Genomic DNA, 27596 nt, shown 5'->3' with positions numbered 1-27596 from the left:
GAACCTATAAAAGTTCTAATGATAATCCGGTATAATATATTATAGATTTCATCAAATGGCTAGTTTGAATTTCATATTTCTATCGAGTAAGCACGCGAGGTTCTGTACTGTTTGTATAGTTTTCAATAATCTCAATGGTTTTTCGAATTGTTCGTGTCTCTGTATAAAATACGAATCGACGATATTTGAATAAGGGAAACGTGTATTACGTACATTCCGTTTTGTTTCTGTTCTACGCCTAACTCTATATCGTACATCTATTGAATACGAACACTATTTAACATCAAAGGATTTGCTAGAAATATTTCACCGAGGAGTTGAAAATTTGGGAAATATGCATATTATTCTCTTTTTAGAATAAACCTCGTAGAATTCACCGACTTTAGCGCGAGGGGTTGAGATATATGTACGTATACTTTTCCAATAGGGGATCTGTGAAAGAAAAGATGTGCATTCTTTGTGGACGAGATATACATACATATTGTGTGTTTAAACAAAAACGCTGATGCAAAAATGAATTAGAACAATCTCTTTCCTTGCTTGCTTCGAAATAGAAGCATCAAAAGCGTCTAGTGTCGCGTTTTAGTTGTTTCAGTGTGTACCGGACATTATTGAGGTCCGACATCGTGACAACAATTGTGAAGGTGTACAAGGTTATCAATATGAACTCACTGTTCGGGGTGAATATATTACCAAGATCGTATCATCGAGGAAAGGGTTTAAAGAACGGCGTAGAGTTTACCGCACCAACACAACTAAATCTGACGTTATAGTGATTATCACTTCAGGTTTGTGAAGTCTTTCTGAGAAATATACCCCCCCCCTCCAGGTCTGGTACCAGGAAATATTGTCGCTTTAAAATTGGTTTTGGAATGCAGCGTTGATAATTAACTAAACGTATTTGGATATAAAACGGGAATTTCAACATTCGGTACTTATCCAAGTTAAGCAACTAATCTGTTAACTAATAATGAACGACAAGTTGCAGTTTTAAGAGTATATTAACCAGACCAGTAACCGATACATGTTGGGGACGTAGTTTTCAGAATTGTAATTCTCACATAAACAAAACCATCATTTATCATGTTCACAATATTTTGTATGTTATATACTATTTGATCTTTGTGTTGTTGAATTGTACAGGAGTTTCGTTTGTTAAGAATTGATTGTAAATAAAAATACGTTTTTCAAGCAACAAAACGACCGCTGTTTTGCAATATCCGGACCGTGCCGATATAGTTACGTCACGGTAACGATATCGGACACGGTAACGGACTCGTCACGGCAACTTTACGCAGTAACGACCGCTGGGATGTTTTATTCATTTGAATGTCTCCAAGAACTCAGTTAAAACGGTTTTAGTGTTAAAGAGTGTTCGGTGACCTGATTGCAATCGTATCCAGAATCTGCGGTTCATACTTTACTAATTGTCACCATGGAGTCTGATTCTGGGTTCTAGCATGAACGTCACAAGCACGTTTTTGCTTTAAACCTTGCTGTAATCAAAATTTACCAATTGAATAAATAAAGGGACCAATTCCTATTTCAAGATAAAAGAAACCAGAAGTAAATATCAGCCTTGAAGCCGTTATCGTGCTGTTGTAACCGCTGATAATTAACACCATAATTCGTGGTAACATCGCCGTTAATATAGCTTCTTCCGTTTTGACATATAGCATACTCGAGACGAGAAGATACACAAAATCCGTGTTGTAAGATGAAAATCATAGAAAAAATCCCACAATCAATTCCCGCCAAAAATGATGAAAAATTCTTAAATAGTGTATATGGATATATTTCGAGCGACGTTTCGACTAAATACTGTAAGCCATCATCAGGCGTATACTCGGCTTATAGTATTTAACCGAAACGTTGCTCGAATATATTCATATAAACTGTTCAAGAATTTTTCATTTTTGTAGGATTTTTTCTCGATATGGCATATAGATATTGAATTAATTCAAAGTCTTAGATAATAGTAAAATCATGCAAGTATTTTGAATAACTACATTCATTTATTGTATTAGATGATTAATTACATATGCGCCACCATCGGTACAGACTGATTAGTTATTGAAACATCATAAAACATAATAACATCAAAAATAAAAAGATCGAGAAATTATGGAAATAATTACATTTAGAGAAAGATTTGTCTGATGCTTTACATCAGTAATTATATCTCTACGATATTTGACTGAAAATAAGTTTATTCGCGATTGTGTATTCGTCAATAACTGACCAAACAGCTGGGATCCACAGCCTCGTTATTACCGGGGCGATTTAACGAAAAGTGAATGGAAAATATTATGAAAATGTATTATTATTTTTTATTATGAAATATTATGAATTATGAAAATATTAGCAAAACGGGTTTAAAATGATCGACGAATGGACAACGACGAAGAAGTGACAAAAACATGAAATAATGTTAGCAATCAGTAACAATTCAGCACTGATTTATTGATGTATTTATGTGCATTTTTTACGTTTAAAAGATCTAATTCTAACTGACTTACTACAAAAGGAACATAATAAAATATATGAATTTTTTTTTCTAAATTCCGATTCAATCGGACAGCGACCTCGGGACGTAGACGCGTTAGTCTGACATCCCGCAACTGGCGGCACAACTGTTACAGTTGTTACAGTTTTCTCGTACACATAGTAACGATAGCCATTCGTGTGAGATAACTACATACACGAAATTGTATCCAAAATAAAAATTGCCAAAACTCGGCACAATTACGCAACCGTTCGTTATGAAACCTTCCTTCAGACAATCTGTACATGAACTCACACACAAACATTGTGAGACCTACACCAAAGAATAACTAGAAAATAGAAGTCGAAATAACACCTTAGAATATTAAAATCCATTAAAACCCGGAGTGAATGCCAAAATATAAAGTATTGAATAAATAAAAAGACTTGACCCTACCCTCCCCCCTTAAACGAGTAAGAGGAGAGACGTGACAAACATTTCCTTGTAACCGTCAATACGATGTAAGTGGGATTTAGTCATGCTGATGACTGACATTAGTTAACGACAGAACGACCGTATTTCGGGACTTCCATTATAAATCAATCCAAGCCTAAATCTCTACTATTTCAAAACATATATAACGCGTTCTCAAATGTTTTGATACTTTCTCAGTTTGTATCAAAAATATTGCCGATTTTTGGTCCTTAAGTCCTGAAAAATGATAAATTTACAGTGTAAAATCGTACAAACGTGTCATCTATACCTCAAAACACTTCATTTCCTGACCAATTTATGATGTTATGTGTGGGCCATAGACCTCAATATCTGCCTGTGATCTCAACTTTCAATTAAGATTACGTAAGCTACTCGTGCCCAAAACGCGGCAGGCGCACAATAGAAAGTTACGCGCAGGGTACTTTTATTGTCGCCGACATAGAGGACCGATATTTTGCTAATTGGATTCGGGAGGTTTAAACCTCCCAAGGTCAATTTACTAAAATTGTGACCTTCAGGGAGATTCTACGAAAGGCCGATCGTTATCAATTTTGGTTGAACTTGATACCATAATGCTCGCTGGTTTTAATGTCAAACCATGTAGTCCATATTTGGTAAGTTGTAAATTACGTAAAACCGAAAGAAAAACCAATTATTGGATCGAGTTTTTCCTAATTACACGAATTACGTGAAATATCTAATAAATGAAATAAATGTATACACAATACCAATAAGAACAACCTGATTTGATTCTGTTCAGAATTCATTCCTATATTTTCGTCATAAAAATCGGAGGCAGTATTTCTCATTGATTTTTTCAATAGCGTCATTTCAGCCATGGACTGTAAAAAAACGTTACTGATTCCGTGGTTAAGCTCGTTTTCGAGTAAAATATTGCATTTGATTCATTTCTCGTTGTGGTTTTGTCAAAGCTATATTTTCACAGTCCGATCAGTGATACAAATAGCTAGTCAGTTACCAACGGTATAGCCAATAGTCTACAGAACCACCCGAACAGCGAAAATTAGCAAATTGTACCAGTGATACCAGTTTTTGTCATGATTTTATCGAACATGTCATTCAATAATCGATGTGATCGGGTAAAAACTCGCCCCGTAAAGGTCCCTTTCAGTAAAAATCCCCTTGTTAAATATACCCCAAGGTAAAGGCCCCAGGTAAAAAACCCGAATAAAGATTTTTCAGTGTCTAGTTGGATGTTCTTTTCTTGTTCCTCTGTATACCTGTATACCTTCTCTATCAGATAGAAATGTTGTTAACTGCAACTATCCGTTAATCAAACTGTTGAATTATTTTTGATAATCGGGAGTGATGAAAAGTTAGGAATGAAAATTAACGGTTTAGCTACTTATATATAGTTTAAAATCATGTGTTCTGCTTTAACAAATGCACTGTTTTATCTAAAAATATTATCTGACCCGAGTGCCTCAATCACAGTCCATCTCACTGATTACTTCATCACAAATAATCACCAGCCATTGAAATGTTTAATCCTCATACAATACAATACAATTATCTCAAATCTAAATTTCATGAGATAAATGCCCCTAGATTTCATAGGTTTTATTCCAACTGTTGCGACAGTCATATCAAAACTGGACCATTCATATCAATAGACGTTAAACTGGACTGTTAATATATGAAAAGTCTTTAAGGCCATATCATATATCTGAAGTGCGCTATGTTTTGCCTTGCAGTAATAATTTGATTTGTCACATGATTACTCCATATCTTCATATAATTTCCAAATAAACGAATACATTTCCATTGTTATGTTAAATGACATCAGCAAAAGCAAATAGACACAAACTACTACACTACTGTGTTTAGGATGGTTTAAGAGATTGGACGCCGATTGATACGAAAAGTAGATTTCATGCAATCATTTTCTTTCTTTAAAATCGTTGCGAATTAACGCGCGAGTGTTCGACTCTGGACGAACGGTTAATAGAATTTTATCGGGTTAGTCTTTCTATAGCCGACTAGCTATTGAATACCAGTGATTAAGCCATAAGTAAATAAAGAAGTTACTTGGGATGTTTAATCAATTGATGACAATGTACAAGTAAAACTAGGCCTATGAGACACCCGTAATGTAAAATGATATCATGCAAGATATTCATATAAGCGTATTTTAGTCCTGATTTGAATGAATGTACCCACATTTAAGGCAATGAATCGAGACTTGGTTTTATCCCATAGCGTCAGCGCTAGTACATGCTTGAGATGAGATTGTTGGTTTATATTTTGAACTCTGTAAAGAATTTTTGTACATTTAAGCGTGAATGACGCACTGTGATGAACTATGTACGAAATAACATATTAAATTCAATGAAAGAATCTTAATGTTCCAAAAGGAATATAAGTGTAGTTAAGATTAATAGTTGTTTTTTTTTCTTAATGAAAACCGATGATATAAAATAATTTAGCTTATTATCCCCAAAGTAAAAATCCCCCGGTAAAATATTCCCAATATTTGATTTAACTAACATAAAATCAACACAATTTATTATGTTCAAAAAAACTCAACTCATAGATTCAAGATTTTATTGCACTTCTTTTAACTGAAGATGATAGTAATGATGTATAGATGTATAATATGATGAACGAACGTTTGATGAGGAATAACTACTGTGGTTAGATACAATTCTCATTCTTAGGATACGAATCGGTTGATTGAATTCGGTCGTTGAAACTACTGGCTAATTTACAGTGGTCACTATTGAAACGATTAATTGAAGTGCCCTTGAAATCAAGATAGATTCCTGTTGCGTAAATTAACTAATTTTTAAGCGACCACCTTCTATTGTCGGTATTCGGTTAGCTCTTGGTTAGCCAGAGGTTTTACCATACAGACTCGGACTAGATGATTGAGTTAAATCTTTGAATCAAAATATTGTCACTGGAGTAAATATATATTCCTTATTACACTTTCAGCAGTGATCATATTTTACATGTAAATTGAAGGTATTACTGTCATCTAAAGTTAATAAGGGATTAGAATCGCAAAATTTAAGTTGTTCAAAACCAACATGAAAATGAGAAGAAAATACACAATATCCGTGTATGGTGAATAACGAGACAAATCCCACAATGAATTCAGCTAAAAATCAAATGTTCTACGAGCAATGTTTCGGCTAATGCTATTAGCCATCATCAGGCCCCCGTCAACATGAAAATATTGATACGTAAATCGAATCCATATCATAAGCATACTATACCACAAGTTAAAAAGAGTTATTTAGTTCGAATTAAAATATAGTATGAATAAGAATATGAAAAGATAGTATGAATAAAAAGTTCATTAATTTCATTTATTCTATGAATTTATTTAAAGATTTATTTCATCAAAAGAGATCAATGCACAGTTAAATATATTGCAGTTGTATTGTGGATGAATATGTTTGAATAAATATCGTGCTTTCAAATGTTCTTGAAAAATCGCCAAGTGAGGATTTTACCTAGATTTTACCCCAGGCCCTAAATCCAGTAGGTTTATGGCGAAAGGTTAAGATTAGGAATGTATTAGCAATATGATTTTTTGAAACAGTATTTTGTCTCCCGATGATTTGATTTGCAGGTCAGACTTATTGTTGACCAAAGTTCTTAAAGTGAATCGCTTTAAAGTAATAAATATCAATGAAACAATATCATAAATTTTGAAGTGAGTTATTTTGTAATAATCCAATTTAAGTGCACTCCGATGCATGCTAAATTCTTATAAATTCATTTATAAATTCAATTTATACATTTTCCCTCCTCACTTGTAATTATATATTAGTTTTACTAATGAACATAACAGTGACTTGTGCCTAATGTCAATAAGCAGCGATTGGGTGCCGCCTTTCTGTGTTAATCTATCACGAAAGATTTAACTCGATTAGAGCCGCTGAATACGTATTTCTTTGCAGCCTAGAGTTTATGCATACATGTTCTAAATCAAGACAATATGCTCTATATCAGAGCCTATACTAAAGCATGCACTCATAATTCGTTGAAGAGTCCGAGGCTTAATTGTGAGAGTTGTTATACAATGAGTAATTAAATGGTGGGACTACAATGGGAGAGATCATTTCATCAGCCACATCGTTGCCCCAGGGAGTTAGTTATATTCGTTATAGCCAAAATACCTTGACCATGGACTCTAAAACGTCCATGACTTGACAGAATATAGAAATTTGCCCAGAAAAAGTTATGCATATTCCAACAAAAAAAGAATCAATAAAGACTTATATTACTTGAATTTAAATGAAGAGACGAGTAGTACTTTAAAGGTTAACTATTTATTTCGACGCACGAGCTTTCGCTTCTGATGTATAGAAGCTTCAATGAGTGAATTATTAGAATTGGTACATTTAGTAAATTCCGGAAACAAAACCTAGTCTTAAGAACTACCATTAACCAAGTTTCAAAGAATTTTGTTCCCTTATGATATTGAATGGTGTGAAATTGAAGTGTCCCTAATGATATATCTTTATGTAAGTTCAACTAACTTACCCAGTTAGTGATGATAGTTGAATAATTAACAAAATAATAGTTGGAATATCGTTTAGGACAAATTAGGATTTTACCGGATAAGTTTTTTCCTAATAGGCTACCTTTTTGAAGAGCATGCATCCTGAGATACGTATACAAAAATTCGTTTGACGCTAAATGCAGAGTTTTCACGGTAGAACATATTTGGACATCAATTAATCACGTGAAGGAGATGAAATGACAATTTGTCACTGCTGAGCTTATTTTCCTTCACTGAACTTTTTCTAAGTTTTTTCAATATTCTCTAATCCGACATTATATACGCTGCGTACTAACTGTACACAATTTCGGGTTTGGGTTGTTTTTGGAAAAAACAGATTCCCAGAAAATTGTAATTTTTGGGTTCTTGAAAACGGTCAATATGTTATAGCAGGTTAATGTATAAACCGCATAGAATAGCTACAATAAACAAAATGTATCCAGGAAAATATATATTTCAGAACACGATCGATTTCACTGAATTTAGCCTCATCATGTAGGATAAAATGAACTTCTGTTGATATTGCGATTGTGCTGTCGTTAGCTGTCGCATAGCTTATTCGAATCGCTATCGAAAGTAACAAAACAATGGTCACATGTGTCAATGAACTTATCGCTATTCGAAGTAATGGGCGTATTGAAAAATTTCTCAAGCACTTCGAATTTCCGATTGCTTAATCGCCAAATTTGCATTCGAAATATTAAGCCAATCTATTCTAATTCATACCTGGTCGTGTTATAAGCAATTCAAGCGTTTAGTTTGTACTTTAAAATAGAATGAAATAGATTTATTGATGAAATACAAAACAAGTCAAACAAACTCAACTAACTGACTACTGCTGAGTTATATATATTTGATGAAAGAACATATTCTAGTTACTGACATTGGCTCGCACCTTGATTATTGTCTAAGTTGTACTATAACTTACATGCCAATGGATGTTTGCATGCGCCTCTCTGATTGGCTAGAATCCTTGCATTCGATAGAAACTGCCGGCATCAGTGAACTAACGGGGAAATTAGAATTGTATGTTTGACCACGGATTCTTCTTTATTGAGTCCATGGTTTTGGCTCTGGTTTTATCGTGAGTTTGATTAACGTACATTGTAGAGAACAATGGTGGGGATTCGAATAACGTGCATCCTTTATTCAGAAAGAGTATCATTACGTATATACATATAGAAATTAATACAATAACTTTAATCAGAATTATCTCATCACGCAGAACCAGTGAAATAGCCGTTGTAAAGCCGCAAAGTAAATTGAATGAAATTGACATAATGTCAACGTCTTACGGTCAACAAATGAAACATATAGTACAATAATGAACGAATCAATGAGTAGTGCTCACGCATTTGTTTCCATTTCATAAGAATCAATTCCAAACAGATGAATCAGATTCGAATTTTTGCTTCTTCGTTATGCAAAGTTTTTTTTTTATACCAGGGACTCTTAAACGATTTAGGTTTTAGAGTCCATGGTTATATGAATATCTTATGATTTCTCAACTTTCATCAAATACTTAGGAATGCCATTGAAAGATTTTCAACCATTAAACGTTTGGGTAAAAAGTTCTGCTAAATTTGATTACCATCGGCTATTTAGATAATCTCCACGAAGGTCACAATTTTAGTGATTTGACCTTGGGAGGTTTAAACCTCCCGAATCCAATTTGCGAAATATCGGTCCTCTTTGTCGGCGGTAATGAAAGAATACATAGAGCGAAGTTTCTATTGTGCGCCGGCCGCATTTTGTTCACGAATAGCTTACGTAATAAATTGAAAGTCGAGATCACAGGCGGATATAGCGCTCTATGGCCCACGCTCAATTCATAAACTGGTCCGCAAATAAAGTGTTTAGAAGTATAATTGACACGTTTGTACGATTTTGCGCTGTAAATTTATCATTTTTCAGGACTCAATGACCAGAAATTGGCAATATTTTTGATACAAACTGAGAAAGTATCAAAACATTTGGGAACGTGTTATATCTTTAATCTCAGCCTGTGGAAGATCAGAAGTTTCCAAGATCGACTTCTCTTGAAGGCGTTTATTGTGAAGTGATGAATCAGACAGAGACAGCACATTCGCCGACTGATCGTTTATGGTGAACATATTTTGAGTTGACATCGAGAATCGAGTCTTTCTGTCGCTATTCGTCTTGCTGATGCTATCCCCGTACGGCCTGACATTAGACCGCGATTTAAACTCCTTACTCGGGAGACCTTGCTCCCCGGGACTGCACCATGGATTTAACACGATAAAATCGGGTAGTTCATTTATATTACTTTCGGTGACGTCATCTGTTTTAGCAGAAACGTCAAAATTAAACTTGAATATGTTCGGAGAACGGTTGCCGTCTGGGGCGAACTTTAAAGGACTAGAATAACCGATAGTGATTAACGATTCGGGTGATAAACATGATGTTATACTGAGTTTGTCATTCCTGAATGAACAGCGCATCTCGAGACTACTGTGTCGTTTTGGAAAATCAGATTGAGAAATTCTTGGATTGACCGGCGTAGATTGGATTTCCGATCTCGGAAAATCGGCAACAATTCTCACTTCAGGTGAACCGAGTTCGTCTTCAACGGTTCCATTGCCGCCTCTATAAACCTCCTGACTACCCGGATTACCGCCCTCTTGCTGCGGAATCACGAAGATAAACCTCACGTTATCCCTCGGTTTGGGCGTCGGTAGAGACACGTGAAATGACAGGGGACTTACGTCAGCATCACGTCTTAGAAACTTGTCCCGTTTTGTTTTGAACCATATCTTCAACTTGCCGAGAATATCCCGCCTGGATATGAATAAAACGACCGGTACTGTGGCTGTCAACGTAATCTCTAACAACACGCAGACCGTTCCGAGGTAGGGCGTAGTTTCATAGAATGCAAGACCTAGAATACGAAATACTTCAGCCGGAAAATACGAATATGTCAAAGCCGTCGTGAGAGCCACTGCCATCCTGGTGTATACTACCTCACCTACAGCATCGAAATCGGAATAGTACTCACTGAATAGATGCTTCCTTAAAGGACTTGTAACGACTTTATAACCGAGTAACTTAGCTCTGAATATAAACACGTTGAGGACTGATGTTGTCAGTAGTGGTGTTATACTGCAGATACTAATAACTGATAGTCTGACGCCTGAGAGTTCCATCGGGTCAAAATCACATTGGAATTCCCACGGGTTGTAAACTGTACCATTCTGCACCGTCGCGTTGATTAACGTTAAAATTCCTGTAAAATGTATTATATATTTTGTTAAAGACAAAACGTCGAAGTGTCAAAACCACTTGAAATAACCGAGCGATATTTATAACATTGAAAGATTCATCAAAAACCTAACTTATTGGACTAAAACATATTATTAAGTGACATTATTGCGTTTCTTTAAAACATCGAAAATCTCTACTTCTTCTACTCTTGTCTCTTGTCTATTTTGGATTGTGAACCAGGATTTTCATTCTTAATCTATAACGAAGGCAATGAAAGCAAAGCTTACAGGATTAAGAAATGGTTCTTACCTGCCATCAGCCAAGGCACAAACGCCACTGATACCCGCAATACAAGCGGTGATTCCTTCACAAAAACTGCGTATCTTTTAATGAACTTTAAACAAAAACATCTAAAATAAAACAGATGATTCATTTAAAATCATTACATTTTGTTTCATAGATTCTACAGTATAATCAGATTCCACGTTTACTTATAATTTCTATGATTCTTGCTCTGAAAATGGAATGATTTGATACGTATGCCAGTCCACTGGTCTCAATTCTAGCTTCCCCCTCCCAGTTTTCCCTACTTCAAGTTTGTTTAGTTTGTTATTTCGATGCTATATATGTCATCACATATTTTTGCATCACTTCTCATTACGTAATCAGTCTTATTTCAGACTCCTGTTTCATTGTTAGTGTGCAGGGATTTAATAATCTTTACAACGCGGACCCGGAGTGAGTTTCATCACTAGTTACCTGTCAACTCCTATGACGAAACCGTGTATCGCAATATTGTAATTCAAATAATACGACTGTAACGTGATAATCCGATAGTCAACACCTCGAAATATCGACGACTTTCCGATCATCCCGACCAACACTTCTAAGTAAGACACTGTCTTTAACGTTAGACCCAGCACTAGACTGATGCACATTAACTCTGAAATGACGAGAAAATATTGAATTAATTAACTAGCGACAATCTAGTGAACTCGATAGCTCTCACAGGAATTTTCGATTGAATCAGATGAAACGTTTTACTTTTCTTCTATAGGGGATTCGAACCTGATAGAACGATTACTGGGACCGTTACGCTGTAACACAATATGATTATATGATAACCCACTAATCCGGATAATAATTGCAGTCCAACTGTTCAGATATAAAAGGAAATGAACTTTTAATTCGAATTTCCCTTAAGCCGGATGAATTTTGTTGACCCGAATTAAGCAGATTCGATAGTATTCATTCCTACTTGAAGTTGCAACGAATTATAAAAGAGTTATAAGAAGTTGTTACAATATCATTTTCTAAAGTGTTCATATAAGTCCGAGACGCCCATCTATCGGCGATGTGAAACGGACAAAAGTTATAAAATTGATCGGGTTCGAATCCTGTTTCTAAGTTATTCGTTTTAATACTGACCTATAACAGACGGATTTCCGCGATGGTAAGTCTTTTTAACCAGATGAACGAGAGCCACAACGATACCTATTACTGCGAATACCTGAACTGGAACCAGGATTCCAGCCAGAGCATAGCCGACAGTGTCTGAAGGTTTCTGCGTGAAAACAGAATAATATATAAATTAGAATCCAGTGAATATGTTTTACAAAGAGACGTCGAAATATTATCATGAGATAACTAAACTATATTACGAACATGTTTTTCAAGAGCTTTAAAGAATAACAGTTTAAGATTTCAATATTGTCAAGTTCGGAAGCGTCATGGGGACATATCTATTAAGAAAAATTTTCGAGGTTAATTCCGAGTTTGTAACTCAGAATAAACTAGTTTTCTCAGTTAAATGCGATTTTTGAGGTTTAACTGTAAAAACTAGTTTATTCCGAGTTACAAACTCAAAAAAGTTTAACCTCAAAAAATTTTTTAATAGATATGTCCCTAGGATGCTTTCGTAGTTAAGAATTGGATGTTGATTGGTTAAGTAAGTATAGTAAAAATCCCAACGCAAAGCGACAGCCCTGAATAACGATTGACAAATAATTGTTTCAAAAGTTTTCATAAGAATTCGCTTACCTCCATATCGCACTTTACTTAACGTCGAGTGTAAATCTAACTGATGCGCATCTCTTCCATGTTAATATATAATGAAAATCTGCCCACGTGAAGTGTATGAATAAACGCTGCATCAGTGCGAGATGAAAGTGTAAAATGATCACTTCCTGCTTTTACCTGGATAGATGAACAAAGTAGAGAAGTCGCAAGACGTTTCAATACTTTCGACATTTTGCAGCCTCCAAGGATTGTATAGCTAAGGCCTATACGCTTGCATAACTATCTATAAACGCCGAAAATGTTTGCGTCTCAGTAAACTTTAGTTACATACATATGTGTTTAAACTATATTTTTCGTAGATTTGAACATGATATTTTGCAGCCACAAAAATATCATGGAGCCGCCCGGATGAATATATATATATAATATATATATATATATATATATATATATATATATATATATATATATATATATATATATATATATATATATATATATATATATATATATATATATATATATATATATATATATATATATATATTTATTTATATATATATATAATATATTACGCTTTTAGGCTCTCGGTTCCCAAGTGTATTTCATGATAAGTTTTTTTTCAGGAACTATGTGTTACTTGCTATAGTTATATGTTTCAACATTTCTGTTTTTAACTCCATATTATTCAATTATCATATGGCTTTAAAGGAAATATGGCGCCGGAAATATAGATCATTACCGTCATTAAAACAATGGAAACCAATGGCAATGATAACAACAATAGACTAGTGGAGAGATAACGGAATCCAGTGACAATAATAACAGGACCTAGGACTCAGAGTTAACTCTAATAACTGTGGATGTGGACCCTGAGTATTAAATACACATATCATATTTCAAAAGTGAAATTTATTGAGGATTACAATCAAACTTTTTAATATGCACGTACTACTAACCACGGAAACTCATCAATCTCATTTGACGCATCTGTCACTACAATTGTGAGGAGTTATTTTTACATCGCAAAGTAAGTTCGGGCGATTTCTATCATGAGAATAATACATATTTGATCTCACGATATTCAAATGCATTCGACACAAATGTGATTTCGTGAACTACGGAAACAGTAAACAGTTTGTAGGCAGAGATGCACAACTGGAAAGTTCGATTCTTCATCTGGGATTTTCTTCAATCATCTGGCAGCACTGATTAGGTGGATTTTTTACGATATTTCTGCCGTAAACAATCATCAGTAAAACACCGAATAGTAGAATAGCTATAACACCGCAGACGATCAAAGTGACGTCACTATCAAAACCGTCAAATACTCCATCTGAATTTAAAAATAAAAACGAAACGTGTACGAATTTATTAATGGAAGATTTAAATGAAAATTCGTTTATTTTCTCTGAAATACCTTCAACTTCGACAACAGTCACGTGTCTCGAATATATGACGTCACCATCGTAAATCAATCTAACCGTATACCTGTAGAGGGCGTTACGGTCGATTCGCGCTTGCATCTGACCAATCGGCGACGAGAAATTAAAAGACCTACAACGTACAGGTGTCGCTGCAGTCGTCTCGTTAAGACTACAGGCTAGAACGCTGATAGTGACGTCATTTCGCCCGGGAGATTCTGCTAAATTAACAGTCACTTTTTCGCTCGATTTGAAAATCACTACGGAATCTAAAAATGTCGACATCGCTTCAGAATTAGGTTCGAATCCTGAAAATACGTAAGAGTTCATTCGTAAACATCATTTACAAAATATCGGTTTGAAAGAACTTGAAAATTATCTAGTAAAACCATGGACGAAGAGTTCATTGACAAATGCAGTGTCACCTTTAGTTATAAGTGTTATTGATTGAGAAGGAGCTGTATCTGATTCAACTGATTGTTGATTCCAATCTCTGATTCTAATCTCATATTCACTGGATGGTAATAAACCGTTTAACTGATGTCGCCCTAAACCAGTTTCAACCGTAACTACTGGCGACACGGTCCAGTTGGAAACTCCTACCAGTCTGTACTCTATCAGAAAATACTGGTTCCGACGTGAAGACAACGAGACCCAAGAAATCTGAGCTGATTCCGCGGTCACAGATATTACTTGAAGATTCTTAACTCGACTTTGCGACGCTACAAAAAGAATTGGCAACATTCTACAAATCATTTATGACTGTTTTCAAATACGGGTTTTTGTTGATTGTCCTCACCTGGAGATATCAGTCGTATGTTGAAATAAGTTTGTAAACCGTTCGTTGTATTTTTCAACCAACACGTATAAAACCCGTAATCATCCCATTTTACGTCCCATATTCGTATTCTCCACTGCCCGAAGTACAATTTCTCCCAGTGTCTTCTTCCCCAGTTTGTCGGCATTTTTCTGACGACGCGTTTTGTACCAAATCGACAGGAATTAACGACCAAACGTTTGTCATTTTTACACTTTATATCAACTGTGTCTTTCGGGTTCAACTGATAATAGAATATCTTGAATTCAGCTCTTTCTCCGATGTACGGTTTTCGTGTAAGCCACGATCTTCCAAAGTTTAATTTCGGTGGCTCTGAAAATAATGTTCAGTTTAATACACGGACGAGGAGGGGGAATTCTGTTAAAATGAAAAGTTGTATCTACGATCTATGGTTTCCGGTTGAAATATGACTCATCGAAAATGACCTAATTTCAACTGTACCGAATAAATGTTCCCATTTAGATATCAAACGCTGATGCGTCATTAGTATTCGTTAATGACCACATCATTCGATAGTGACGATAGGCGGAGCGGAATGCATATACCGATACCTTTATAAACACCAGTTAGAGCTGACCCTTAATATAAAATGTATACTGCAGATCCACATTTCTAGGTTCATATTTATCTCCTCGGCTTTTAAATTTCAAGTTAACTTACAAGCTACTATTCGGTCACTTACTTTCACAAGGTACCAATTTTCCAGTTTTATTTGACCTACAGTAAACTTCCACAATTATCTCGCGTTTGTCATAATCAGCTCTGTTCAGTTTTCGACACTCGTAGTAACCGCTATCAGTCGTTTTTATAGAGGGGAAAATGAGTTTAGATTTTTGACCGATTCTTTTGGGTTGAACTGAAATAGGTCCTTCTCTCCTTTGCCAGTGGTAAATCAGAGGTGTCAGGATATATTTGTAATATCCGGTACACATTAAAACTAAATCTTGATATTCTTCGACGATTATCATTGAAGCCTCTCGATTCCATTCGTGTTTAATACGCTTTGAAGAGGTCGCCTCGATTCCCTGAGCTCCTGGACCATCTGAAATCATAGCAAAATCACGATAAAACGCCGGTGATTCGACGAATTTCAGTTTTCGTTTTCATCATTGGAGACCAAGACAGATACGAGTCAGATTTGTCTTTAAGGTTGGAACAACTAATTTCATTTTCAAGACAAGTCTTAACACTTAACACTATTTTGGTCTCAAGATGCCCCCTGTGCTCATTTCGGTTCTTTAGTCGATCGAATAACTAAAGACCTGTCTAAGCTAATTTTGGTTCCAAAACCAATCCATCATGAGACGTGTCTCATAATTTGAAGTGAAGTCACGACCGGGTATTAAGTCATCGGTATCCAAATATACTTACGAATCACAGTAACTTCGGCTGTTGCCATTACAGTGTTATTGTATACACAGGCCCACGTACCGCCATAGCTGGACATTGTTTCACGCATATGTAAACCATACATACGCCTGGAAAACCAATCGCACTCACCGAAAATATCGTTATAACCGACAAAATCATCGCTTGTCGCCTGTAGAGATAGATTATAAATATACCATCCGTCCAAATACATTAAATACAAAATATAGGCATATTGATAGTAGCAATTTTCATATCTCGATATTAGACATAGGAAACCTATGATAGACCTCGACTCATGAATCTCACGCTATCATTCAACGTAATAAGCTTACTTCACAGTTCCAGCGGGTGAAATTAGCTTGAAATTGCGTCAGGTTGTTGCGGATTTGAATCAGCTGTATCGGTTCACCACAGAAATCCTCCTTGTTATCGACGATGCATTGAACCCACGAGTTTTCTCCCCAAATCGCTTCATCGGGTTTTATTTTCATGGTAATATTCGAGAATGGTTTACATTCGTCATCAGCTGAGCCTTTGCCTATAATTTAGATATGCTGACATTTCACTGAATACCACGATGAAGTTAGACGCTGCTTATCTTGTCTACACCTACATTGAATTTCCATTAAGAAACAGATCCAAACATATAAACTAATAGCAATCAAAGAACGATCCATCTTTTCATTACTATTTGCCACAAAAACTCGAGTTTTTCGAGGCATCAGTAGCTATGTTCACACAGTACACGATTCCTATGTTTACATCTATGGTATCAGCGCATTGACAATCAGGGTCAAATATCGACGTAGTAAGCATTGTGATATACGGAAAAACAACGACCGATTTTTTGAATTTTTGAAAAATGGGCGAAATATATTCTGCTGTTAACAGTTTAGTTCTATCCACAGATAGGTCACTTTATCTACTGGGATTCGTATCAGTTGTTTTAGTCGACAAACAAACTACAGCAACTATGAAAGTATGAACGCTTCACTACACCGTACGGTGCTGCCGCTAAACTCGTCGTTAGCGGATTTTCCGTACACCAACACGAGCCGACTCTGGCAATCAATGGGAGTCTACTGCCAGAGTCAATTTGTATTAGTGTAAGAAAAATCCGCTAACGATGAGCGTAGCGGCAGCACCGTACGGTAAACTGGAGACAGCGTGTTGATTGCCAAAGTCTGATAATAAAAATGTCTCAGAAGTACTAAACACAGTGTGAACACACTTGGGAGAAGAATGGATCATGACGTGTCCCTGCTTCCTACTCCAGCGAGTTTCCGAGCTGGAGACTTTCTATCACCGGTTTTGCGAAACTCCGGATTATTATGTGAAGTAGAAATGTATTTCATTTACGATAAATGTTTGATCTATAAATCTATAATAACACGCTACAATATATATTAGTGCATTTAATGCTTTCCATTAAGTTTCACTGATGAAAAGTGATGCGGGACTTGTCCGTCGCGGTGTCCGTGCCGCACCTATAAAAAAGATGTTTCAACGAATAACATGTTTCAATGTCTTTAACAAAAACTTTCTTCTGCAGAAAAGACAAATTGACTTTTACCTTCCAAAGTTATTTTCTATAAAGAAAATCTTCTTCTCAGGTATTTGACTTCGACAGTTGAAGATCGCTTAAATAGATATTCACATCTGCATTATAGGTCTGTATAATACGACGGATTATTACGGATATATTTGATCGTATTCAGGGAACTTACTGAGTATCTTCCTGCTATAAACAATAACTAACAAAACAACAAACAGAAGTAAAGCCGCGACAGGGCACACAATCAGAATGACGTCACGATCGATATAAGACGCGCCTTCTAGAAAAGCAAATTTACGTATATGAGTTTGGACTGAGTAAAATTGGAAAAGTGATGGGATAAAGTACTTTACCCTCAACCATGATGGCAGTCACGTGTCTCGAATATATGACGTCACCATTATTATTATCAATTATTCTAATCGTGTACCTGTAGAGGGCGTTACGGTCGATTCGCGCTTGCATCTGGCCAATCAACGGCGAGAAATTAAAAGACCTACAACGTACAGGTGTCGCTGCAGTCGTCTCGTTAAGACAACAGGCTAGAACGCTGATAGTGACTCGTGGTAAAACTGTGTCAGGTGGTATATGTACTCCAGGGTTCATTGAGAGACTGACAGTTAACTCCTCAGCTGATTCATAGATAATTACAGAATCGATCAACTTCATAATCGTCGCCATTGTTTGAGAACTTTTACCCGCCGGATTCTGGCCGATTCCCGCTGAAACGATGTATCGAATAAGAGATTTTATAAAGACAGGCAAAGATCGGATGAAAATATAGCGGGAATTCGCGACAACGAACTTCGGGAGACCAGAAAATCTGTTCGTTATAACCGATAAGTTCTATATACACAATGAAATAATCAAAATAACCCTGTTTAGGATGAAATTGTAGTAAATACCGATAAATCCTTGTAACAAAGTTCGTTATGACGACATTGCAGTAGAACCTGATATAAACGATACCTCGTGTTTTAATAGTGATAGTTTCAGAGGGATTCGTAACTGAGTATAGAGGCAGTGGGTCCCGACCTCTAACCCTGACCTCATATTTACTGGACGGGCTTAAATCGACTATCTCTGCCTCGACCACGACACGTGACCCGCAGTGATATCCTTCACCAGTATCGACATCCACTACAGGTGACACCGTCCAGTTAGCGGTTCCTACAAGTCTGTACTCTATCACAAAATACTGGTTCCGACGTGAAGACAACGAGATCCAAGAAATCTGAGCTGATTCCGCGGTCACAGATATTACTTTAACACTTTTAGCTTGACTTGGGTAACCTGAATAAATATAGCATATTGGCAAAACTGTTGTACATGCGTCGTGTTAACCTGGTATCAATTCGATTAACGAGAAACAAGTATTGTATAGGTCGATTGATTTCATTGACAACTACGTGCTTTTGCTACAAATGCATATAGCAGATAAGTGACTCGTGTACCTGATAATGCTACTCATCCCTACTCTATGCTACTCCACTTGTAAAAACGAAAGCTAGCGATTTCAAGAAGTTCAATCAGTTAAAACACACAGTGCATGTATTACTAGTTTTCACGTTAATTCATAACTGGCTATTGTAGAATATGAGCAACAGCATCATATCACAGCTTGAAACTTTTAAAATCACATATTAGATACACAAATAAAAAAGGTTTATGTACCTGGTGAGAGGAGATGTACATCGAGATATGTACGTAAACCAGTTGTCTGATTTTCCAACCAACATTTATAATTCCCGTAATCGTCGAAAAACACTTCAGATATACGAATTCTCCAATCGCCTAACTGATCGGCATCGTAACCATTCCTGAGAGCGTATTCTATACGCCACGGGCAGCTACCCTGAAACTGTTGATAATCCTCGCAATACAGTCTAACTGATCTATCAAATCTTCTCACCTTCCAAAACTCGATCCTAAACTCAGCCGTTTCGCCGATGTGTCTGATTTGTTTCAAAGTTGATGTACGAAACAGTTTAGGCGGTACTGAAAATATCGATGGATTCATTCTCTAAAGTCCAGGATTCAGTATATAGTGTTTGCGGTTAAGATCTGATTTTCGAGGCAGTTGTGGAATCGTGGCTTTGATTTAAAAACACCGCTTAACGGCCATCTTATTATTGACCTAACAACTTGAGATATAACTACTTTTGGACTCAAGTCACGACTGTGCAACCAGACCCTGGAGTTAAAACATGAGCGAATGTGACTCTCATAGTCATTCCACGACTTGGTGAAACTGGATCTATAGACTCAGATTCAAGATCCATATTTCATTTAGTTTTTTAAAGAGATTGAAACTCCTGACTGATATTATTGGATTCACTACCTACCATCGCATGGAATTAAAACTCTACGCTCATCAGTTGTCGTTTTGCAATAGACTTCTATAGATAGAGTCGCTGATGCGATTCCAGCCACGTTCCTTTTCATACATTCATAGGTTCCAGCATCGGTCGTCTTCATAGCTGGGAAAATCAACCGGCTTTCATTGGCCTCTTCAATATCGACGGGTTTTACGGAAATAGATCCCGATTTCCGGATCCAGAAATATGCGATTGGTGTCAGGGCGAGTCCGTCAGCTCCGGCACAAGTCAGATTCAAATCCTTGCCCGATTCCACGCGTATTTTGGGCGGTGCATTCCAAGCAGTAGTTTTTATAGTCCTTATTATACCGGAAGAATTGAATTTGATTTCTGACCGACCAGGGCCATCTTGAAAAAAGGAAACAGTTGATACGTGTGTATATTATAAAGCTTATTCTACAAGAAAATATCAGTTAATCGTTAATTAATTATTAATCATTATTTGTAAACAAAATAGAACGACTATTTCAAAAAGACATGATACTAATTCATAGAACGGTACGTGACGTAGGATTTACTTCAACTTAGGAATATATTACGAATATGGAATAAAAGCTGAATGAGTTATCGAATGAACATTAATGAACTCAGGTTTTTATGTCCATGCCTATAGATATGGAGAAGCATGTTGTGGTCTGAGGTCACTTACAAATTGGTTTAATATAGCTTGACGCCTGTACACTAGTGTTTTTATATCGACACAACCATTTTCCGATGTGTTTAGTAAGAGTGTTCTTTATTTCAATTCCGTAAGCCCTGCTCGGTTGATAATAACAGTTTCCTGCCACGTTTCTGTAATTACCACGAACTTTGTAAATCTGCAGAGAGTGAAATCAGAAGATTGCAGCACGCGCTTCACAACGTGATTCAAAACGACGCGCTTCACAACGTGATTCAAAACGACGCGCTTCAAAACGTGATTCAAAACGACGCGTTTCAAAACGTGATTCTGAGATATGAAACACATGTACAGAGGCTTTACAGTTGTCCGTGGCAACCGAGGATTGCTGCTATGTCCGTCCGCAGGGCCGGATCCAAGGGGACGGCGTATGGGTGGACAACCCCTAAAAATGTTAAGTTGCCCTTAAATTATACGGGAAAATGAATGATATCAAACTGATACCTTGACTTTAAACTAATTAGCTTCCTTTAGGTATTTCCAAAAATGAGTTAGTGTTTTTCCTCCGGTTTTCTTTCGGGGTGCAAAATTTTGTGATTTGTCCTATTTTGGGGGCGGACACCTCCCTGAATCAGACCCTAGATCCACCCCTGGTCCGTCACACATTTAACGGAAGCTTTGTCCAGTACATATGTAAACAAAAATAATGTCCATGCATATAATAATGGTGTATAACGGATTGTGAGACGGAATGAAGACTTACGAAACAATGATAGCCATGTTTTTTAAAATTCACTTCGTATTTAGTAACGTTATCGCGTATGTGCAGTAAAGCAATAGGTTCACCGCAGAAATCTTCATTCTTATCGACGATACACCAGATATATGAGTTACGACCCTGGATAGGTTCATCGGGCGCCACTTTGATCGATATGTTACTAAACGCTTTACAAGACTTCTTCGAATTTACGTCATCTATATCGCGTGCGTGTAAATAAGAGCAAATACAAATTCAGAACGTTATAAAAAAGGAAATTCATAAGATTTTTGGACTCCAGCCTACCACCCTTACACCCTCCCTGATTCTCTCCCTCTCTGTCTCTCTAGAGACCATCGTCAGATGTGACGAAATACATTAAGCGAGAGAAAACAACAAGTTAATGTGGGATTCTCTCTACATCGCGTCAACACGGATATAGTGTTCTATCAATCGTCAACAAGTTAATTGACTGTGTAGGTAATTAGAGGCTTATGAGATATTCGTGCTTGTTTTCCAAGAAATTGAATTCAGGTACACATCTATTACGTATGAACCTCGCCCCTTTTTTCAAGTACTTACAAATGAAAACATGTATCGAAAATATCCAACAAAATATAGCAGCAATTTTTACGGAGGGATTCATCGTCTTACAAAAATCGACTCCAAATCACCAAAAAATGATAATCTCTCGTTCACTACACACACACAGGGCATGAACAAGTATATCAGCTTGCTTACAACATCGACAGCTTCATTGCGTGATTAGTAAATGAGGGTCATTGTAATCCGGTTTGATAGTGCAACAACAACAAAAAAACTTCATCTGTATTTTCCAGGATATGTTTTAACCTAATTCGACATGACAAAATGATGGGAGAACAAAACTCCACTGCTGGAACCACACTTTCACGAAGTCGGAGTAAAACGATGATAAAAAGCCAGAGAGCAGATGGATTTTTATTTGTAACCTATATCGCAGTTAAGATGAATACACTCGCTTTTAGAGATTTGGGAAAGCAGGCAGTTACCAGAAAACCAAAAACCGGTTCATAACGTGAAAAAGACACAACATATCTCAATGAGGTGGATTTCTGCCGTAGAAAGAATGTCCAGTATTGTGAAAAAATAACCATGCTATTCGAAGAGATATTTTTTGAAGAAATTTTTTGTTTTTTTCTTCGCCGGATAGTACCAGATCGTTTCGTCGTCACGTGACTTCAGTTTGTACATCTCGTCGATACGGGTGATGACGTCATCGAGTACGGTTAGGTCTACGCGGAAAAATCCGCTGAACGGCGAATCAAAGTCGGACACAACGTAACAGAGTAGTGAGATACTGAACACAGTGATGACGCACATCACCAGTTCTAGAATGTACGATTTTGTGGTCAGCAACAAAACTCCGAAAAAACTGAAGAAGCCAAGAGTTTCCAGAAACATCCACCTATGAAAAGAGAACAAAGTTCTAACTAAGAGAATGTGTTTATTAACTTTTACAAATCGTTTTATATTATGGTTTAACTAGTAGAAAGTGAATACTATATCGAAAAAGGTGACGGTGACCATGAAGTTATCACCAGTTGACTTAGTTGCGGTTGTTGACTTTTAATTAGATAATAAACTATCATATTATACCATCAAAGTTTTTTTGTCTTTCGATTCAAAGACTTTTGTTCAATGAATATATATTGGAGACATTGGTAAGTTATGACATAATTCTTAAAAACGAGATACATACTTTAACGGTGGAATGCGTGTGTGCCAAGCGCCCATCCGATCTGAACAGATACTGTTTAGTTCCATTATGTGACCAATTATTTCCTCGACTAGAATTCGATTGACGACCTCGTCAAAATTATCTTTGTTTGGTTTCAACTTTTTCAGATTGTCAATGACCGACCAGATCTTAACTGAAAATTAGAATGCATCGCATTTTTAGACCCTACCTTCGTAATTCGTTAAAAAGGGAAAAAATAGATTTACATATCTCCCTTTCTTTACCTTTGACATCTTCCTCGGGTTTATGTTTGAAGTTTTCTGGTTCGTTATCAGTAATTTGAAGAACCATAAATATGGCTTCAGCTTTCACCGCTTTCAGTATATCGAGTCCGACCTCTTTACTCGGAACTGCCAGTTTAGTTGTCAATGTTACGATTTGATCTATCAGAGACAGTTCGGAGGTAATTCGGGTATATATTTCATGTTGCTTGCTCAAAGCCGATTGAAAAGCGAAACCGAAGGATGTCGCGTAAACCAGACCGGCTGGTGCCAGGAAGCAACCGATAGCATCGTTGATGTTCGGTACTTGGGGAAATTTAGACGGTGGCCAGAAAATCCTTACCAACGGGGGGTAAAGATACAAAGTAATAGGACATAGAGCGAGGGATATAAGCGCCGGTAAAGCGATTCTTAACAATTCAGAAGGACCGTTATAGAATGTTTGTAAGGATTCAATAACCTCTAAATCAAAATGACTCAATACTCCGTGTGTTTGTGATGTCTCTTCAGTCTGAACTGTGATGCTGTGCGCCTTCATTTTACCGGCGCCGCAGTCGACGTTTTCTCGCAGGAACGATTTGGAATTTACATGGTACTGTTCCGAGTGAACTGTTTCTATCGGCGAAACTTGATTGCAGTTTATGACTTCAGCTTCTTTGTTTTTACAGCAAGTTGTTTTTTGGTTGCATAACGATAGAATGTATAATGCTAGTAATCAAAAGAAAAGAGAAAGGAAGTTGAAGAACTGGATTACAAGGAATTCTCTCAAGTAAAATAAGAGTAACTTACCAATACAAATAACCAACATCAACATCACAGGAGGCGCTAGTATCTGGAAATCAGAAGGTCTTTGCTCCGCATAAACCTCAGGAGTTGATTCACTTTCTGGTTCAGACGGTGATTCACTTTCTGGTTCAGTTGCTGATTCACTTTCTGGTTCAGTTGCTGATTCACTTTCTGGTTCAGTTGCTGATTCACTTTCTGGTTCAGTTGCTGATTCACTTTCTGGTTCAGTTGCTGATTCACTTTCTGGTTCAGTTGCTGATTCACTTTCTGGTTCAGTTGTTGGTTCACTTTCTGGTTCAGACGGTGATTCACTTTCCGGTTCAGCTGCTGATTCACTTTCCGGCTCAGAAGGTGATTCACTTTCTGGTTCAGTTGTTGATTCACTTTCTGGTTCAGTTGCTGATTCACTTTCTGGTTCAGTTGTTGATTCACTTTCTGGTTCAGTTGTTGATTCACTTTCTGGTTCAGCTGCTGATTCACTTTCTGGTTCAGTTGCTGATTCACTTTCTGGTTCTGCCGGTGATTCACTTTCCGGAGCTGAGGTACTCGTAGAAATCATATTAAATTCAGTGAACAATACTAAAACGAATAGTAACTTCAAGATGGCCATTTTCAGCGGAGAGCTAAGATATCATCACTTACAAACTGAACTCACTAGTGCTGTCTACAGTAATGACCAGTCAATAACATGAAGTCCAGATTATCATCAATAATCATTCGTTTCTTTGTCTTTGGGAATTTATTAATTACAAGTGTTGAATGTGAGAAGACAGTTCTGAACCTGCTGTCACTGTTTGCATCCATTGTCGCTCACTAATAACCAGAAATACAATACATCACGATACTGGCACACTGACTTCCAGTATGGACGTATCAACTAAACTAGTTTATACGTCCATGTTCCCAGTAATGAATTATAACTCCTTTGAGCCATTCCCTGCCCCATTCTTGCATTCGCCACACGACATTGTTATTTGAACATTTGATATGTAAAATAAGCACGAATGTTTTGTGTTGAGACTTACTCTGTGTCTCTTCACTTCTGTCTTATTAAAATAAATAAAAGATAAATTATTTTCAAATTTTAAATCAAATTTGTTTTATTAGATCGATTTAGTTAATGTATAATAGAAATAGTTATGTATAATATTCGAACCGATAAGACATGCATTAGGCCACCCTTACAATATATCCCTGTGGTACTCCCTCGTTAAAAAAAAACATCTTGTTTGCGTCGTTTATTTTAGGAAACGTAATCCGGTGTGAAATATATGGTTATTAGAACTTGGAGAGACATTTAGTGAAGAAACGTTCGGGCTTTTTCTTCGCCGGATAGTACCAGATCGTTTCGTCGTCACGACACTTCAGTTTGTACATCTCGTCGATACGGGTGATGACGTCATCGAGCACGCCCAAATCTACGCGGAAAAATCCGCTGAACGGCGAATCAAAGTCGGACACAACGTAACAGAGTAGTGAGATACTGAACACAGTGATGACGCACATCACCAGTTCTAGAATGTACGATTTTGTGGTCAGCAACAGAACTCCGAAATAACTGAAGAAGCCAAGAGCTTCCAGGAACATCCACCTGAAAACATGGTTTTTTAGATTAGAATTTTCTAAGAAAAATTGCCTTTAGACGATTGAAATTTATACATACTTTAACGGTGGAATGCGCCTGTGCCAAGCGCCCATCCGATCTGAACAGATGCTGTTTAATACCATGATATTTGTAATAATATCCTGAACGAGAACTCTATTGACAGCTTCATCAAAACCATTTTCCGGCTTCAATGTTTTCAAAACGTCGATAATTGACCAAATCTTAACTGGAAAAAAATCAAAATATTTCAGTGATAAAGACCAGAGTGAAAACGTGTAATAGGAATCTAAATAGGATACTTACCTTTGATATCTTCCTCGGGTTTATGTTTGAAATCTTCTGGTTCGTTATCAGTAATTTGTAGAACCATAAATATGGCTTCAGCTTTCACCGCTTTCAGTATATCGAGTCCTGCTTGCTTCGTGGGTACTGCTAGTTTCGATGCCAGGGTCGCAATGTGATCTATCAGAGACAGTTCGGAGGTGATTCGGTTGTATATCTCGTGTTGTTTGTTCAAAGCCGATTGAAAAGCGAAACCGAACGAAGTAGCGTAAACCAGACCGGCCGGTGCCAGGAAGCAATTGATAGCGTCGTTGATGTCCGGGATTCGCGTGAAGTCTGACGGTGGCCAGAAAATCCTCACCAACGGGGGGTAAAGATACAAAGTAATAGGACATAAAGCGAGGGATATAAGCGCCGGTAAAGCGATTCTTAACAATTCCGAAGGCACATTGTAAAAGGTCTTCAAGGAATTAATAACCTCTAAATCAAAATCGTTTAACGCAGTCTCTTCGTACCGTTTCCCCTCCTCAGACACGACGATACTGCCCGTCCTCAATCCACCATCAGTTTCCCCCTCCAACGAATCTTTTTTCGAATAAACCATTTCTATTGGCGTTGCGATCTCATCGTTGTCTTCGATTGACTTCTTTTTACAGTAGACACGTTTATGATTCGATGACGATAGAATGAATAGTGCTAGAAAAATGTTCGAAAATACAGCCTATTAGCCGCCTATATAGGCCCACTTATACTGACAGTATCGATTAACAGAAAATTATACATACCAATGCCTATAACTACCATCAATAGGATAGGTGGAACTAATATTTGGTAATCTGCAGGTCGTTGTTCTGCATATGGTTCCGGAGTACTTTCGCCTTCTGGTTCAGGCGTTGATTCACTTTCTGGTTCACTGGCATAATAACTCTTCGGTTTCTCGATAGAACGACTTTCTGGTTCAGTCGGTGGCATTTCACTCGACGAAATCATATTGAATGTCACGAAGACAACGGCAACGATTAGGAGGAACTTCAGGATGGCCATGATTTCCTCGATATCCCTCACAATTGCACAATTAACGAGAGTTGAACTGTGTAGAATGTGTGGTGACCTTTCGGAATTCCAGAATTTGTAACCACCCGTCACCATTGTTACCAACATGATTTCTCAGAAAATTCATTCTTTTCAGACAACAAATGGTCATTCGGAACAATAATATTCAAC

The 27596-nt window shown here is 37.0% G+C and overlaps 3 protein-coding genes across 7 annotated transcripts; all 3 read right to left on the bottom strand.

Annotated features, from left to right (window-relative positions):
• Window positions 1–12921: 12921 nt before the first annotated feature.
• On the bottom strand, window positions 12922–22422 carry LOC141905608 (uncharacterized). 5 transcript variants are annotated; one of them, XR_012619269.1, is made up of 10 exons: window positions 18116–18182; window positions 17962–18028; window positions 16721–16926; window positions 16389–16557; window positions 15700–16059; window positions 14979–15329; window positions 14605–14901; window positions 14176–14487; window positions 13715–14091; window positions 12922–12932 (listed from the first exon to the last, which is right to left on the bottom strand). XR_012619269.1 is itself a non-coding variant. In XM_074794554.1 (10 exons), exons 1-10 carry the CDS (start codon window positions 22341–22343, stop codon window positions 16911–16913), a joined length of 2034 nt encoding a protein of 677 aa, XP_074650655.1. In that variant the 5' UTR covers window positions 22344–22422; the 3' UTR covers window positions 16806–16910. The 5 variants fall into 5 exon arrangements, 4 of the variants coding, with proteins under 4 accessions (XP_074650656.1, XP_074650658.1, XP_074650655.1 ...); XM_074794554.1 differs by lacking the exons at window positions 12922–12932; window positions 13715–14091; window positions 14176–14487; ... (2 more) ...; window positions 15700–16059; window positions 16389–16557 and adding exons at window positions 18297–18665; window positions 18913–19236; window positions 19618–19941; ... (2 more) ...; window positions 21704–21915; window positions 22280–22422 and having other exon boundaries at window positions 16806–16926; window positions 18116–18223; XM_074794553.1 differs by lacking the exons at window positions 12922–12932; window positions 13715–14091; window positions 14176–14487; ... (3 more) ...; window positions 16389–16557; window positions 16721–16926 and adding exons at window positions 17610–17875; window positions 18297–18665; window positions 18913–19236; ... (3 more) ...; window positions 21704–21915; window positions 22280–22422 and having other exon boundaries at window positions 18116–18223.
• A 412-nt stretch (window positions 22423–22834) lies between these two features.
• LOC141906358 (uncharacterized) lies at window positions 22835–25043 on the bottom strand. The gene is made up of 4 exons (XM_074795606.1): window positions 24488–25043; window positions 23702–24406; window positions 23439–23610; window positions 22835–23144 (listed from the first exon to the last, which is right to left on the bottom strand). The coding sequence occupies exons 1-4, from the start codon at window positions 25041–25043 to the stop codon at window positions 22835–22837; spliced, it is 1743 nt and encodes a 580-aa protein (XP_074651707.1).
• Window positions 25044–25762: 719 nt separating this feature from the next.
• On the bottom strand, window positions 25763–27521 carry LOC141906357 (uncharacterized). The gene is made up of 4 exons (XM_074795605.1): window positions 27158–27521; window positions 26394–27068; window positions 26148–26316; window positions 25763–26075 (listed from the first exon to the last, which is right to left on the bottom strand). Exons 1-4 carry the CDS (start codon window positions 27519–27521, stop codon window positions 25763–25765), a joined length of 1521 nt encoding a protein of 506 aa, XP_074651706.1.
• Window positions 27522–27596: the final 75 nt, after the last annotated feature.

Source organism: Tubulanus polymorphus, chromosome 5, assembly GCF_964204645.1.
Source record: "Tubulanus polymorphus chromosome 5, tnTubPoly1.2, whole genome shotgun sequence".
Lineage (NCBI taxonomy): Eukaryota > Metazoa > Nemertea > Palaeonemertea > Tubulaniformes > Tubulanidae > Tubulanus > Tubulanus polymorphus.
The sequence above is the reverse complement of the archived record's forward strand: the minus strand, read 5'-3'. Positions and strand labels throughout refer to the sequence as shown.